The sequence below is a fragment of the Neopelma chrysocephalum genome, unplaced genomic scaffold, assembly GCF_003984885.1.
Source record: "Neopelma chrysocephalum unplaced genomic scaffold, ASM398488v2 Primary Assembly neopelma1_63, whole genome shotgun sequence".
Lineage (NCBI taxonomy): Eukaryota > Metazoa > Chordata > Aves > Passeriformes > Pipridae > Neopelma > Neopelma chrysocephalum.
In genome coordinates, this window is record NW_020897720.1 from 113362 (window position 1) to 128024 (window position 14663).

General features: G+C 42.7%; 1 protein-coding gene across 1 annotated transcript in view; it reads right to left on the minus strand.

Moving 5' to 3' along the window:
- LOC113967294 (ankyrin repeat and KH domain-containing protein 1-like) overlaps positions 1–14663 on the minus strand; it is a 100855-nt gene that overhangs the window by 49759 nt on the left and 36433 nt on the right. Inside the window, exons 3-10 of the mRNA XM_027682801.1 lie at positions 10712–10868; positions 8416–8563; positions 7573–7720; positions 6847–7080; positions 5546–5640; positions 3083–3320; positions 2703–2894; positions 1173–1282 (exon numbers count right to left, since the gene is read on the minus strand). Of these exons, the coding sequence (XP_027538602.1) occupies positions 1173–1282; positions 2703–2894; positions 3083–3320; positions 5546–5640; positions 6847–7080; positions 7573–7720; positions 8416–8563; positions 10712–10868 (1322 nt within the window). The remainder of the gene's footprint in view (positions 1–1172; positions 1283–2702; positions 2895–3082; positions 3321–5545; positions 5641–6846; positions 7081–7572; positions 7721–8415; positions 8564–10711; positions 10869–14663) is intronic.

The following is a 14663-nucleotide window of genomic DNA, read 5'->3' on the forward strand; positions in this document are numbered from 1 at the left end:
AGCAAAGTGCAGCACGTGAGCCAAAAATCCCACAAACACATATCCCTCCCCCCATTAACATGACCTTTCTCCCTGATAAGAACAAATAAAGCAGAATAATTAGTAAAGCCTGAAAAAAAGTATAAACCAAAGAAGAGTTGAAATATTATTCCTAATTACAGTATTAATTTATTCATATTTGTAAATATAAACTTTAAAAGCTTCATTAAAGAATGAAATTTAAGTAACTTCATTAGGTTTATCAGGTTCAATGATAAACTGTTCCGGCATTCTTGTTTTTCTAAAAGGAACTAAAAATCCCAGAATATCCAACCAAAACCCCAACCCACTCCCCAAACAAAATAAAACACAGAAGCAGTGACTGTGTGCATGGGGGGAAGGAGAACAGTGGGAGGAAAACAAAAAGGCAACCAAAAGAACAATCTTAAGCCTTGTTTGACCTAGGCTCCTAAACTCCTTTGGAAGACTAATGTATCAATTGCTTTCTACTGATTAAAAGCCAAATGTTGTATCCCTGTAGCTGCTGAAGAGGCAGTTTTGGGTCTCCTGCTACATGATATTAAAAAAAGGCAATTAAGCAAACAACTTAGATTACATCACAGAAAATAAACACAGGGAAAGCAATGTGCTAAACCCAAGAGTTAGAATAAAAAGAGATCAGATTCTGCTGCTCATTTTAAAGGCATTGTTTCATTTGGGGTTTTGTGTGGTAGTCTGCAAAAGTTAAGAGACTAACAGTGTTCAGAGTGACATAGAGAAACAGTAGTTCCTAATACTAAAACATTTTAAATCCAGAGCAGTGGAGCAGGTAAACTCTAATCCACAGGAGTCTGGGAATAATAAAATAGCATAATGACTATTGGCAACACAGAAATATATCCTTCTAAATAGTTAAACTTCTGGATTATGCTGAAATGAAGATAAACAGCTGTCGTGTGTAAGCTACAGCTAAAGCTCTTCACTAATGGATGAAAGATCACCCATAGGAACTTTTATTTTTTAGACCAAACAGAATATGCAGGTTTCAAAAAAAGCTGATTTCATGCCTCTTTTCACACCCTTACATGAATCTTAATTGCTAAAAGTGCCTCCCTTGCTCTCTAAGCACTCAGAGCTTGCCATACACTTTGAAACCAAAGCACTTTCCCCACAAGACACAGCAGAGGCCTTACCAGATCAGCACCAGCCTGAAGCAGCACATCTGCCACATCTGTGTGTCCATTCTCACAGGCGTAGGTCAGAGCTGTGTCTCCCGTGGCTGTGGTGGCATGAACATTGGCTCCTACAAACACAACATTGCTTTCTCACTGGACATGTCCTTAGCAAGTGTTTCATACCAGATGTAACACAAAAATCTCTGAGAACAGCTACATCCCGCTGACCAACAGCCTCCACAGTCTGAGGGCATTGTTCTCATGGTAAAAACTGCTCTGATAGTAAAAATCCTCTGAGGAGAGGGGATAAGCCAAGGCTTGGAAAAAGCATAATCTAAACACTTAAACCTATATGCTCAATTATTCCTACAGTCCCTCTACAGCAAGAAGGATTTCAGTTGTTACAGCAAATAAAAGTGAATCCAGACAGTTGTCTAGACTATCCATTTGACCCGGAGCTGTATGCCAAGGGAAACCAGACAAAATGCATGTCACTGAATTAGTATTAATACAACAAGATCATACACTCCTACAAATTTCCCTTCTTCCCTGCTCTTTAAAATCATTTGCTTTAAAACCATTTTCTTGAAAAAATTTGTCTGGCTTCCCATACACCAGCTCTGTGAAAACTATAAATGATAAGTAACACATTATTCTTAAAAAAAGAAATGCCAACACGATTAGCCAATTTCTTATTTTCAAGGTGTGAGATATATTTAGAGACTCCCCGATGCCAAAACAAGGCTCCTCAATTAACTTTCTACACTATCAGCAGTGAAGTGCAAGCAGGGAGCGTTCCAAGGGAGCTGGTGACAGGTGGTCACATGCTGGTGTCACTGCACAAAGTGGCACAGTTGTTACTGTCCCTCGGTGAGCAGGGAGCTTTACTTTCTAGAATTACAAATCCGTATAATTTTATGCTTATTCTTAGGAAAGAGCATACAAACTAATCCCTTTCCACAACAAGGAAGATTTCCAAAATACAGCTCCTTTCTTATTTGTTATTTTAAGCAAAACACTTTAGACTTCACCAACTTTAAACTGACAGGTGAACACTGAAGCATCACTTTGCCCCAACTCCAGCAAGATTTCATTTCCCACTGTATAATGCAGCAGTAAGACTCACTCATCACAGAAATTCAGCACGTTCCAGGATCTGTCTTGCACACTACTTCCCAGGGCACAATTCCTAAAGAACTGGTTATTCAGGGTGACTGGCTCAGTCAGAGCTGGAGTAGGATGCAAACCCAAGCATTATCTGTATTAAAATTTTGTCCCAAATGCAGATAGCTGGAAACAATGCTCCTCATGATTGTGGATGCTTTCTAGATATGGAGCAAGATCCAGTGCTCCAGGAGGCACTTTCCTCTGTTAAAAGTATCAAACAATACTGAGGTGCAACATATGCTTTCTCCTTCTTGCTAAGGTATCTGAGAATACAGTTTCTTGTTACAACATCGCCACTATCAAGCCCAGGTATCTTCTCAATCACACAGAATATCAAGTCTATGACCTCTGTGGGCTTGATCACTTGCACTGAACACATACCTGCTGCCAGCAAGTATTTCACCAATTCAAGATGACCTTCTTGAGCAGCTTCCATCAAAGGTGTTGAGCAGCCAAGTTCTATATCAGCTCCTGCCTTAATAAGGAAGTCAGCAACTTCAGAGAAGCCTCCACAGCACGCCAGGGTAAGGGCTGTCTCCTGCGTTTCCTCTGTCTGTGCATTTATATTTGCCCCTGGGAAGGGAAACAAAACCAAAACCAAAACAAAACGTTACTGGTCTGGCCAGACACGGGGTGGGAAGGTGAATGCTCATCCTCCCATAGTTTGGGGGGCTTTGTTCTGTGGGGACAGCAGCGAGCAGTGACATCAGAGCAATGTGATGGCAAAGGATCACCCTGTGCCCTTCCCAATGGGATCTCACCCTGCGCCAGCAGCAAGGCCACCATCTCCTCATGGCCTTCGCGGGCAGCCTCCATCAGAGGTGTGTAACCTTCATCATTGACCTCCTCCAGGTTGGCTCCCCGCTCGATCAGAAGAGCTGCCAACTCCACGTGCCCACCACAGGCAGCCAGAGTGAGCGGGGACTCGAAGGAATCCGCGGGCATGTTCACCTGGGCACCACTGTCCAACAGCAAACGTGCCACCTCCACGTGGCCGTCCTGCAAAGCAAAGGGGAACCCAGGGCTCAGGCATCATGGGAGGCACTTGATGCTGTATGTCAAAACACAACCATACTAATTCTGAAAATGACCCTAAAAAGAATCTTTTACTTATGATGGTTCAATTATGACAGTTACTGTAATACTTGGATTTAACCGACACTTAGGTTTTCACCTACATCTAAATTAGGTTTAAATGCATGAGGGAAAAAGAGCTAGATATATGTTCGGGTTTTTTTCTTTCTTAGAAATTACAGGATAAGACTTTCCTTAATATCCAGCACAACCTCTGAGACACAACAGTAATAGAGATAGCAAACAAACAACCACTCCATGACTAAACCTCAAAACAAGCAGCAGAAAAAAAGATTTTCTCTGTAGTTGATTCACAGTTATAAAGCTCAGAATTCCACCAATTCCCAAAATTAAAGAATTTCTTTTGCATTAACAGCAGCAACTTCAAATGAACTACCAGTTCATCGTTCTGAACTGTCAGCCAGTAACTCAAACAGGTAACACAGAGCTACAGGAAAGGGGGCAAGAGGGAAAGCAAACATGCACCTCCCATCAGTACTTAAGTTCACCATGAATCAGGTCATACATAACCTGAGACTGACAACAATCAAGGCTGCACATTAAAGACAGGCTGTTGTTCTCAGAGAATGTGGCTAAGAGCCAACAGCCACCTCATGAAAGGCATTACCCTGAGTGTGGCACTGTCCTGACCAAAACACACCACAGCTGTGAGGCACTTCCGACAGAACTGGTGATCAGAGACCAGGCACCTCAGGGTCCTGTACCTGCCACATTCATCAGATGGAAGGAGGTGAAGGCTGGGAACAGCCACAACAACGTGGTGGATTTTTCCCTTCTGCAAGGGTGCAGCCAAACGATAACAAGGAACAATTCCTTGTTATGGAGCTGGGACTTCAAATGCTCAGTTTCCTCTCTGTTGCTTTTAAAGGTCAATATACAGTCTGTAGTGTCAGAACACCCAGTCTGAAACACCTAAGACCTAAAAACATGCAGACAAACTTCACAACTGTCTTCTCCAAGCAAGGCACTTCACAGCCTGCAAGTCAAGCCAGTGCTCTCACTGTTTCACTGGGAAAGGAAAAAAAAGGGCAACAAAAAACCCAATCTAACAGAACAGTGGGCTGATTAAACCTTTAGTCTGTAGTCATGCTGCAATCTCCTTTAGGTGACAGCACACAGCCACTGCAACTGTGTCCTTCTGAATTCCTTTTTGGCACCAGGCTCTGCTACAGGGAAGACTATTCAGGGATACTATTACCAGCCCACTATGGGAAGACTTGGACACAGCTCACGATGTTATAATCTGACCTTGGTCTCTTGCATCATCACCTCACAACTGCACTGAAAGAACACTTGATCCTCCAGCTCTAGAAAGCCTGGAGGAACACTGCAGCCTGTCTTCTAAGGAGTACAGGCTCCTGGGAGCAAATTCCATTTCCCCCTCTTCGCTGTGCTTCCTATGGAAACAAGGTCCTTGTTCTTTCTTCAAAGAAGTTCCCCAGCTTGGAGAGCAGATAAAAGGTCACCCAAGGTCTGGGCAAAAATGGTTGCAGACGTGCTCTGACACAACAGTACACTCTTTACGAAGATGATACTCTTGGATTGGGAATTTTTTACTCAATGGATGCTTTGCAATTAGGAGTTGGTCAAGAACTGAATTACTTTTGAAAATAAAACTGTAGGTAAAAAGAAAAACCTCACAACCCCATTTACAGAAACCTAGAAGAAAGCAAGTCATCTCTTCATGCAAAACACTTCCTGCAGTGGTGAAAGAACAAGAGTAAGGCACGAATCATCCAGCTCAGTGCACTTCTGGGAGGGTCAATCCATGATACTCTGAGACACCTTATTTATAAAGACAAAGGTGGGAATGTAACAGTTATGCTTTAAAAAACAATCAGTGACTTGGGTTCAACCTCCTATTTCACTGCACTGCAGATTAATCACTCTTACACTTCACACAGGGAGCATTGAAAAAACCCCACATTACCCCTCCCCAAAATTACAATATTTTTTCCTTGTGAGCAGTCAGACTGAGAAGCTGTGGGAGCTACAGTAAAGGCTTTCTTACAACAACAACACACACCCTCCCCTGCAGCCCCCAACTGTTAGCAAAGGCTCACTTTACTTTATCACCTCTTGCATTCCTCTCTCCCAGAGGAGGGAGCAGTACAAACCCAGGTATTTACCATGCAGGCCTCCATCAGCGCCGTGTGCATCTCGTCTGTTTTGTGTTCTTGATCAGCTCCAGCTTCAAGCAAAAAACGAACCATATCTAAATGGCCTTCAAATGAAACACATCAAAATAAATCAGCATTTCACATTGTCAGCTTTTAGTAGTACAGACAGTACACTGAATGAAGTAATTCAGATTTTCGTAGTTTGCTATTGCAATCTTTACACATTATAATTGGCAAACTTAAACACCTTTCCCAAAAATACTGCTCAGTTGACAGTGTTTTTAAAAACTTCTGCTGAACTTTACCAAAACTTTTTTTCAACTCTATTACACTTTATGTCATTTTAGGCTTTGCCCCTTACAAATTTTTATCATCTCAATGAGCATCCTCCTCCAAGGCAAGACTTAGTCTTCCATAAACTGACAGGAAAACAAGGTAGTTCAACTATCTTGCCAAAGATATCACAGGACATCTCTAGTCAATGAAGATTTTACATTCCATCACTCTATTAAGTTTTAGGTCACAAGAAACAAGAATGATGCTCCAGTTGTCACTGGAATTTCTCTGTAAGGAACTACCATATGCTGCAGGAAAGCCATGACAAATCCAGGTGCAAGTTTTCACATGGCTTATACATAGTATGTGTCCTCCAATTCTAATCACAAAGGCAAAGCCTAAAGCTACTATGATAATAATTCACATCCTTACAAGTAATTGTTGGAAAACAAACCTTGGAAGCACACTGGATTACCATTGCACTCTTGCTTTATATAGAAGCTTTAAACAGTAAAAGAAATTAAGTCAAAACTCCCTAGAAGTTCATAATCCATAAGAATTCACAGACATCCTCCAAAATTACACTGAAGGAAAAGAACCAGTAATAATGGTGGCATTTTCACCCCATTAGGTATTTCTAATGAGGATCACTCATTTCAACTTCATATTTTATGAAGAACCAACAGAGATGCCTTCAGAATTCACAGGTTGTTGGTGAGGGGAATGTGAATAAAATAGGGAATGTGGTAGTGGGGGAAGGGTGAGTGGCAGTGTGTCAAAGCACCAGTTTGGACACAGCCAGTTAAAAGTTTTTATCTGCAACATGTCAAACATGCGCCCATCACATCTGGACACAAGCACAGACTCAGCACCACTTCGCCAGGGATGAGCATTTTGTTATACTGAGTTTAAAAGCAAAACCCAGTACTCCAAAACTCTCAAGAAAATATTCCGAGTATGGCTGGAAGCTTTAGTTAGATGAATCCTAGCAAATAAATTCAAAGAAAACCACAAAACAAGGCAAGAGACGATACCTTTATAGCATGCGAGTGTAAGTGCACTTTCTTTGAACTCGTTCGAGTGAGTGTTGATTCCTGCACCATATTCCAGCAATACTCTGGCAACCTCGACATGCCCTGCACTGGCTGCTTCCATCAGGGGGGTGTGTCCATTCTCATTGTGGTCTTCTATGTTAGCACCAGCTTTCAGTAGCACCTTCACTATGTCCACAAAGCCCCCGGCACAGGCGTACGTGAGAGCCGTGTTCCCTGCAGAGAAGGACTTTGCATGAGAGCCCTTTCCATCACATCATCATTTAAAACTCTGGTTAAATTCTGTCTTAATATTAACACAATCCAGCTGCAGGTTAATGCTCTCAGCAAGGTTAGTTAAGCTGTGATCAAGCACCAGCAATGTAGAGAACATTCAATGCTCAAAGAATTGTAACCCCTCTTTGGTAAAAAGCACCAGGCAGAAATAACTGGTCTTGATTGGATCTCTCTTACTGGGTAATTTTGGATTGTATCAATGAGAAAAGCTAAATTTCATGTATTTTTCTGGTTATCTAACACCACAGTGGTTTTCACTGCTTTCCATTAGAGTTTATGTTAAAAACCATCTTTAATAACGGCCAGTTAAGACACTAAACACGTCCGCTGCGGATCTGGCCTATTCTTAAGTTTCTGACACGTTTTCTTGTGAATTAAAGTGTCAGACAACAACAGGCCTTAAGACAGCAGTCTTACTAACTGCCCAGTTACCTGTGGAGGACTGTGCATTGACATCTGCACAGTGGACAAGGAGGAGTTTAACAATATCCACGTAGCCCCCGCTGGCAGCTGCCATCAAGGGAGTGATGTCGCCCTTATTCCCTCGATCCTCGACGTTGGCGTGCATTGCCAGCAGCACCTGGGAGAAAGTTCACTCCAATCAGTAAATTGTAACACCAACCTCCTGCTTTTAGTTGTCACAGGGCAACTCACTGACCAGAGTGACAGCACAGGAACTGTCACTTGCATTAATGACCAGAGAACCCATGGGTCAAGCTCAGAGGCGAACAGTTCTCTCCCTGTCTTCTGCTCTGGCACCAAAACACAAATCTTTCTGAGTTCTCACTTTCTGAGAACTATCACCTGAACATCATCAAGGCAGCACAAATTCTGCCCTTAGATACAGAAGCAATACAGCCCCAAAATTAACAGAAATTAATGCGGTGTTGATAAAAATCTGAATTAAAAAAAAAAAAGGATTGTGTGACTGACACAGGAGTTTTTAGAAGGGAACCAATTGTAGTATTTGGGTTTGCTGCTATTTTAGATCCTCTTGCTTGGCAGAACAGCTGAACTGCATCTAGAACAATGCCAGAAAAGTAGATGCATCATAAAACATAAGATTCATTCCTCAGATAAGTCCCTTCAACTTCAAGGCACATATGACTGCATTTTCCATTAAAAAACCCAAGCAATAACTGGAAACCCACAACAAGCTGTGTTGACCGATATTCTAAATAATAAAAAATTATAATAACTAGAAGAACTAAAATGTTTGCCTATCAAAGAGGCCCCTCAGACAAAGGTTTAGTTCTGATTGTATTTGTTACTTACTTGTGCCAATTCATAATATCCTGCTGAACAGGCCAAGCAGAGGAGACTCTCCCCTTCTTCAGTATGTTCATTTACGCTTCGTCCTTCATCCAGCAGCTTCCGGACAGCGTTGACATCCCCGTCGGAACATGCTTCTGCCAAACTGCGACTGGAAGAGCAGGCACCACACAGTCAGCTCAAAACACACCTGCAATAGCTGGGCAGCTTCCTTAGGCAAGGAGGAAGCCTTTAAGTAAAGACTTATGACATGAGTACTAAGCATGACTCAAAAATACACCTTACAGACATATATTTTTTAAATAAAGTGTATATATATATATATACACACACACAAACTATTTCCATGGGTGAAATGGAGATAAAGCATTTCCTTATGTCTAAATCAGCTCGTGGCCTCATCAGTTGCTAACTCACATACGCTCTCATACAGACCAGATGAAGAGAGGAGAAGTCATTTGTGGTGTCTGCAAGAGACAGGAGCAAACCCCTCTGATGCTATTCCCACTTCGGGGCACGCCAGACACACGTGACAAAGTGCTGACTGCAGGAGCCAAGGCAAATGCCTTGTACAGACAAAGCCAAAAATCAAGCAGCCAAGTATCAAAGAGACCACTAATGTGAATATTGCAACCAGACAAATGTCTGACCCTCGTCCCTCCTGTTGTGGGACAATTTCCTTCTCTGCACTAGGCCAAAGCTTTTTTTTTTTTACTTGAAAACACCAGTTTTCATAAGAAAGAGCCTTACATTACCTAATGACACCTCAGAGGAAGAAAGGATGGAGCCTCACAGAAGTTTACTGTGTTTCTTTTCATGCACTATTAAAAGCACATTAAGGAAGTTTTCAGACGGACGAAATAAGGCAATTGAAGTGCCTGTTTTTTTAAACAGCAGTAACAACACAAATCCTACTGGAACACTACTAACTCGTCCTCAAAAAGAATAAATCTGTAAGAGGTAATTACAAGCTAAGAGTTAGAAGGAAAAGACAGGACAATCCCCCAGTTTTGGAATCTAACAGCTCAGAAGTCTATAATCACGATTTTAACCCTCACTAACCTCTGGAGAGAATTGCTGTTTCCCCTGAGACGTAGGAAAGGACACTAAACCAACCCTGGAAAAGGTGACCTGAGCTTTAATTTATTTCAAACCAAGTCATCTCTCCTTTACATCTTTTTCTGTACCAAAAAAAAAAAGGTCTAACAGCAAAGACAACTATTCTTTCAGTCCTCAGAGGGGCACCCTATCAGGTCCCATGAACTTGTCCACTGGACTATGTCCAACCTGTTTAAATGCTCCCTGACCTGATACTAATCCAAGGCAAGCTGTCCTTAGTCCAGACCTTCCCAATCATCTCAGGAGCTTGGGATTCCTGAAAGTACGTCTCAGCAGTGAAGCTCAAGGCCAAGGGACCCTGTCACTGGGTCCCCCATCATACTCTGAGGCATATTTTTGATCCTAGGTCTGAAGTTCAACAGAAGTTCAACAGGATATGCAGTCACACCATTCCAACATTTTCAGAACTATTTGCATCACTTATCAGAGTAGAAAACACCTCGGGACTTCTAGGGATGCTTTGAAATTACCACAGTGGAGGAAAACCTTTGTGACAAAGAACAAACTTGCAGTTCTGTCATAGTGGGATTTAAAGGCTCTTCTCATTATCAGTTACTAAAAGTTATCACATAGTACAGTTTCACTTTCCCCTAAGTTCCTGAGCAAGATCCTGGGGAAAAAAATCACTGCCCTGCAAGTGTGCTCTTTCCTGCAGTGTTCTCTTTCCACTTCTAACTCAATGAATTAGGTTCACTAGTTTCCAACAAAGTGTGCTGAGGCAGTAGTTAGAAGGCAATCACCCTCTCTTCTACAGCTAAGAATTTAACCCTTTTTTGACAAAGAAATCAACTGTCTGACCCAGAGATTAGCTCAGCTGGTCAGAGCATGGTGCTTAATAACACCAAGGTTGTGGGTTAGATTCCTGTATGGGCCATTCACTTAAAAGTTGGACTCCATGATCCCTGTGGGTCCCTTCCAACTCAGAATATTCTGTGAAATTTCTGTCTGGCACACAGAAAGAGCAGCATGTTAGAAAGCACCACTTTTTTGCACTTTTCTCTCACCCTACAAAGCCAATAACCTGATGGCACAGCACTTACACCTTCAGATTCAACACCTTTGCTTCTGCCAGTCATGGAGCGGACACGTTACCAAGCACTAACCATAAAATAAACTGAACTGGAAATAAAAAATACAAACTACAGTTGGGAAATTGGGGGTGGGGGGGATCAGTACATACTTGTCCACTTGTCCTGTGTTGTGGTTGTTCTCAGCCCTCATCCGCGTCAGCGCAGCCGCCGCCTCGTCCAGCGCGCAGCTGACCGAGGACGTCAGTCTCCGGAGAACCTCGGGATCTGCGAAGGCTTTGCCATCGGCAGTGGACAATTTACCAATTCCTTCAGTGCACGTTCGTTCATCATCAGTCGGGTTAGTAGGAAAGTCACACAAAAGAAACGCAGAGACACTCGTTTAGAGTTCAGCCACATGCACTATTAGTTACAAATTGTTCGCAAACATGCCAGAAAATCAGCTACTTAAAACCAACTGCTGACGTTTGACCAAGACCTGAACGTTTCATTAACTATAATACAAGAGAAAAAAACCCCCTATTTTTCAACTTTGTTACTTGTCCCCAACTTACACTTTTGAAGAATTTAAGGAAAAAAAAAAAATCCTATCAGGCAATAAGGATAAATTCAGGTATGAAACCCAAAACCAGAAGTTTGGGAAACAGGTATTACTCCACAGGCTTGGTTTAATATTTTTTGACAGCAAAGAGTTTTTCGATTTATTTATTTAGTTTTTTCAATTTATTATGCCTTTCCCACCCAACCCCCCCCAAGACGAAGCAGACTGAGCTCTAATATACCTTTTTTGTTCCTTTTTTTGTAGAGTAGGAAAAAGCTTTTAAAAGTTATTAGCCTAAATTCCTAATAATTTACCACTCTAAATCGCCCAGCTCTAGCTACAGGAACAAAAATTACTAAATGAAATTTCAAATATTATAAGTATAATTGAAATCAATGCCCCTCCTACACAGACATTACACAGTAGAAATTCTTAGATTCAAGGAACTTTTACAACCATTTCTTTGCTCAAGTTTTACTCCATGCAGGTTTTACCCCATATAGTTCAGCACAGCCTATTTAACATGTGCAAACATCACTGCAGTGTAAGCAGGGCTTATATCTTCATGTACAAATGTTCAAATAGTGCAAACACGCCCCTCCACACCCCCCAAAACTCCAAATCAATTGATGTCACGTGCTACAAAAAACCAAATGGTTACTAGTTTATAGATTAGCCACCTTCACCGGTGATGAGTGAAACTTCAATTTCTTAGCTGTCAAAGAGGGTCCAATTAGATATAAATCTCAGAAATAAGGTATCTTGTCCCTCAGAAAATTTGCTATTTGGTATGTGCATCTCTCTGCAGGTTTGATTTATGCCACATCTCCCACAACCCAGCTTGTCATTCTGACAGAATAAGTGCCGAAATTGCATTTTGAATCTGTACATTGTTTTCAATGTATTGCCCCAGTTCGAGAGCATCCAATTTGTTCCTCATTAACATAAGAATCGATACTTACCAAATTTCTCCACCCTAAAACACTTTAGGCCAGCACACACCAGGCACTCTGCGCTCCAAGTGCTGGACTACAGTACTGGAACATGGTGTTGCTGGAAATGATGGAGAGTTCCTATCCTGCCATTGAGACAGATGCTTCCCAAGGGATTCAGGAGTTTACTTGGCTGATGGAAACTAAGGTTGAGATGAGCTGCTTAAGAGACTTGCTCATATCATAGAATCATAGAATCAACCGGGTTGGAAAAGACGTTGGAGATCATCAAGTCCAACCCTTGATCCAACCTCGCGCTGGTTCCCAGCCCATGGCACTGATGCCACATCCAGTCTCACCTTAAACACCTACAGGGACAGTGACTCCACCACCTCCCTGGGCAGCCCATTCCAATGGCTGATTGCTCTCTCCATAAAAAATTCCTTCCTAATATCCAGCCTAAATCTCCCCTGGCACAGTTGAAGACCCAGCCCTCTTGTCCTACTGCTGCTTCCTGGGAGAAGAGACCAACCCCCACCTGGCTATAAACTCCTGGCAGGGAGTTGTAGAGAGTGATGAGGTCTCCCCTGAGCCTCCTCTTCTCCAAGCTGAGCCCCCCCAGCTCCCTCAGCTGCTCCTCTTGGGACTTGTGCTCAAGTGTCTTCACCAGCCTCGTTGCTCTTCTCTGGACCTGCTCCAGCATCTGAATATCCTTGCTACCTCCCTGGTTTCAACATCCTACCTCTGGATTGCTTCAGCATTGTCAAGGGGCTATGAAAAACAATTCATAACAAATGACCCACTCCACGATAAAGTGAGAAATTACAGCTCGACCTGTCCACTCCATCTGTCTGGGGTTGGAAGCCTGGCTAGTGCAGAGCAATCCAAGCACAGAAACGTGAGGCTATGAACCCTCTGAAGAGTCCCTTCCACCTCCAAACTGTTGATGCCATTACCCTTCCAGCCACCGCTGTTAAATATAGCGAGGTTATAAACAACAAGCCTCAAATGCCACAGCTCACACCTCGCAAATTAGTGCAAAGTGAATTTGCTGGTGGTGTAAAGGGGATGGAAGTGCTGCTGGCTCTGCAGTTGGGGCAGGTGGGATTGGGGAACAGTCACTGCAAGATTCTCTCAGGACATCGATTTAGTATCAAACACAGAGAAAGTGAATAGTTTTTACACAGCTCTGCTTCCCCAGGACAGCTCCCAGAGCGACTGCTGGGATGTTTACACAAGCTATTTCTGGTGGCAGAGCTGGCTGACGCCGGCTTGCAGTGTACAGAAAGTAATGCTGAAGGAAAGACAAAGAATTAAGTCTTCACAACCCAGCACTGAGGCCTCGTCTGGGACTGTGGCAATCGAAGCTGAACACCCTGGTGAGCAACATGGAAAAGTACTCGAGAGAAATCCACAGGACCCCTGAGCAAAGGCTGGAAAGGGGTGATTCAGCTGACAAGGAGCAACATCACCACACTTTCCCTCCACTTAGAAGAGTCTCATTGAAGGAGCTGTTAACAGCCCTACTGCTGGCAAAAGAAGTGGAAGATGCAAAGCCCACTAAATAGAAACCAACCCAAAAACCTCACCAAAACACCACCAACAAAATCTGTCACAAAGCAAAAGCTGAAGTGGTTATCTGAAACTACACTGGATATCTCCATTATTGCAGATCACCAAGGTCAGAGAGATTTACCCAGACAAGCAGAACCTACACTTGATACCCTCTCCATTCTAAAAGTTTGTTGTTGAAGCATTTATACCCGGGATTTCTGAAGGCAGAAGTCAGACCACAGACCTCAGTCCTGTGCCCAGTAAAGACAAATGAACTTTACCCACTGCAGAGCTCCTGTTTTCATGGATTACTGCTGGTGGTCTCCTGGAGGACTCACCGATCTCAGATCACTGGCTCTTCCTTCTGGCAAGTCAAAGTGCACTTCCAGCTCACTCCAGATCCAAAAAAGGAGCTACAACCACTCCAAGACCTTTTGGAGGGTAAGTGGAAGATACTTTTTATTTACCTCACCAACTAGAACTCAACCCAGGTGCCACCCTCAGCTCTTTGTTTCATACTTTCTTTGCATTGCACGTGCCAAAACTAATCAACAGCCACAGAAGAAATCAGAGCAGACGTTTGGCTGAATGGAGTCAAAGCGAAACAGGCTACAAGAATTACCATTGCAGACACCCATTCATTCAGTCACTCATTCATTCACTCCCCTTCCACAGTATATATCTCATTAATTGATCCATTTTTACTTTGCTATGATTTAGGATGACTATGCCAGAATCCCCATGCTGTAATGCTCATGTATCTTTTAATCTCTAATGTAATTATTTTCGTGTCCACTTCATAACCATTTGCTCTTGTGTCACCCTCATACAACAGTCTGATTTATGTGCAGGTACTGGACCAAAACTCTTCTTGCCTCCTCCCACCCAACAAATATGAAAGCATCCTCAGGACCATTCTGCCCACTCTTGCACACAAGTGATCACGATTTCTCACATTATTTCAGCCTCACTAGTGTTGTTACTGATCTGATATTACCTGAACTGAACCCAGTGTCTGACATTCTGTGCTTCCTGGGGGGTAATGGAATACTTTCAGGAACACAAGACACCACAGAG